This window comes from Penaeus vannamei, chromosome 13 (assembly GCF_042767895.1).
Source record: "Penaeus vannamei isolate JL-2024 chromosome 13, ASM4276789v1, whole genome shotgun sequence".
NCBI classification, from domain to species: domain Eukaryota; kingdom Metazoa; phylum Arthropoda; class Malacostraca; order Decapoda; family Penaeidae; genus Penaeus; species Penaeus vannamei.
This window is the reverse complement of record NC_091561.1, coordinates 30,670,851-30,673,350: the sequence shown is the minus strand read 5'-3', so window position 1 is coordinate 30,673,350 and position 2,500 is coordinate 30,670,851. Positions and strand designations below refer to the sequence as shown.

At 45.6% G+C, this 2,500-nt stretch overlaps 1 protein-coding gene across 1 annotated transcript in view; it reads right to left on the bottom strand.

The window, feature by feature from the left end:
* The window catches only part of LOC113814754 (peroxidasin homolog), a gene marked incomplete at its 5' end in the record, with an annotated part of 40,549 nt that overhangs the window by 34,225 nt on the left and 3,824 nt on the right, over positions 1–2,500 (bottom strand). The window contains 1 exon segment of the mRNA XM_070129159.1: positions 1,638–1,716. Coding sequence (XP_069985260.1) covers positions 1,638–1,716 — 79 coding nt within the window.

The window sequence follows — 2,500 nt, the reverse complement described above, 5'->3', positions numbered from 1 at the left end:
TCTCTCTCTTTTCTCTCTCTCTTTTCTCTCTCTCTCCCATTCTCTCTCTCTCTCCCTTTTCTCTCTCTCTCTCTCCCTCCCCTTTTCTCTCTCTCCCATTCTCTCTCTCTCTCTCCCTTTTCCCTCTCCCATTCTTTTTCCCTCTCTCCTTTTCCTCCTCTCCCCATTCTCTTTCTCCCTCTCCATTCTTTTCCCCTCTCCCCATTCTCTTTCTCCCCCTCCCCATTCTCTTTTTCCCCTCTCTCCCATTCTCTTTCTCCCTCTCTCCCATTCTCTTTCTCTCTCCCTTTTTACTCTCTTTTTTGTCCTTTTTCCCATTCTCTTTCTCCTCTCTCCCATTCTCTTTCTCCTCTCTCCCATTCTCTTTCTCCCTCTCTCCCATTCTCTTTCTCTCTCTCCCTTCTTTTCCTCTCTCCCATTCTCTTTTCCCTCTCTCCCATTCTCTTTCTCTCGCCCATTCACTCTTTCTCCCTCTCTCCCATTCTCTTTCTCCCCTCTCTCCCATTCTCTTTCCCCTCTCTCCCACTTTTCTCCCCTCTCCCATTTCTTTTCCCCTCTCCCCATTTCTTTCTCCCTCTCTCCCATTTTCTCTTTTCCCCTCTCCCTTCTTTTTCCCTCTCTCCCACTCTTTTCCTCCTCCATTCTTTTCCCCTCTCCCCATTCTCTTTCTCCCCCCCCATTTTTCCCCCTCCCTCTTTTTCCCTCCCACCTTTCTCTCTCTTTTCTTTTCCCCTTCTCTCTTTCTTCCTCCCTTCTCTTCTCTCCTCCCACTCTTTTCCCTCTCTTCTCTCTCTCCACCTCTCTCTCACCCTTTCTCTCTCTCTTCCCACTTCTCCCCCTTTCCTCTCTCTCTCCCCACCCCCTTTCCCATTTCCCTCTCTCTCTCTCTCCTTTCCCTTTCTCTCCCATTTCCCTCTCTTTCCCCCTTTCCCCTTCTCTCCCCACCCCTTTCTCTCTTTCTTTCTCTCCCACTCTCTCTTTTCTTTCTCTCCCCTCTCTTTCTTCCCCCTTTCTTCTCTCCCCCCCTCTCTTTTTCTCCCCCTCTTCTTCTTTCTCTCACACTCTCTCTTTCTCTCACACTCTCTCTTTCTCTCACGCTCTCTCTCTTTCTTTCATACTCTCTCTTTCTCTCACACTCTCTCTCTTTCTCTCACACTCTCTCTCTTTCTCTCACACTCTCTCTTGCTCACACTCATTATCACCCTCTCACCCTCCTTCCCTCCCTCCCCCTCTCTCTGTCTGTATGTGTATGTAGGTATGTGTGTGTATGTGTATGTGTGTATATTTATATCTGTACATATAATGTATGTCTTTTATGCTATTACTGCCTGTAATTTCCCCTATAATTATGTACAATGTCATTCAGTAACTGTATTATTAGTTTACTTACATTATGTCTTGTTTTCAATGATTAATAGTTCAAGGGGCCTTCCTAAGGGAGTCTCACTCCTGGAGGGCTCAGCCATACCACCATTGTAATATGTATTTTTGTTGATGTATTGTATTTGGCTAAATAAATTATTTGATTCTGATTCTGATTCTCTTTCTATCTGCCTTCCTTTCATCCTTCCCTCTGTCTTATAAGAAAAAAGTCTTGAAACGTCGCTAGCAATAAAATCAAAAGAATATTTACTAACCGGCTTCCCACAGTCGCAGCTGGGCCATCTCGTGGTCATCAGAACCGTACACGTTAGAGGCGTCGATGTATGACGTCACCTGCGATAAAAGAAGAAATTTTGAGCTGCGTATTATCATCATTCTTATATTTTTTTTTAAATCATTATTTTGATCATTATTATTATTTCTAGTATCATTATTATTATCATTATTATTGTTATCAGTATTATATCATTGCCTAAAAACTAGGAAAAATATATTGCATAAAAATACGTATACGTTTTAATATCTCCTCCTTCTGTACGGTTTTTCCCTTCCGTTCTCTCCTACTCCTTTCTCTGTCAGCCTGCTTATCTATCGTCTTTCGTTATCAGGATGCGCGATCCTCCTTCTGTTATTGGGCTGTGTGATCCTCTTTTGTCGTCTGTCTGTGCGATGAAACGGTCACTGGGAGACCACGCCCTTCTCGTGCCCCTACAAGAATACTACGCAAGGACGCAAGGACCGCCTTCATTTCGTACACCGGACTAACAGGTTCCCCGCGGGCTTATCCTCGAAACAGCTTCCCCGAAAGTAGCACCGAAAATACTGCCACGCTTGGGTTGATTATGGTGGCACCGCCGATCATGGTGGCACCGGGGAGGGACGCTAAGGGATTGTAACATTGCTACAGCCTGCGCCACTCGGGAAGAGCAACATCAGCGCATGAAAACCGCCAAGGGAGCGAAATTCCTGAATTTTCATGACCCGTCTGCATGTATCCACTACGACTCTCCCTCTCTCCCTCCTTCCCTCCCTTGACCCTTCCCTCTCCCTCTCTCATATGCACCAAGAATCCCTTTTTTGCTTTTTTAAGAGGGAGACGAGAGAACCCGGAAGGACC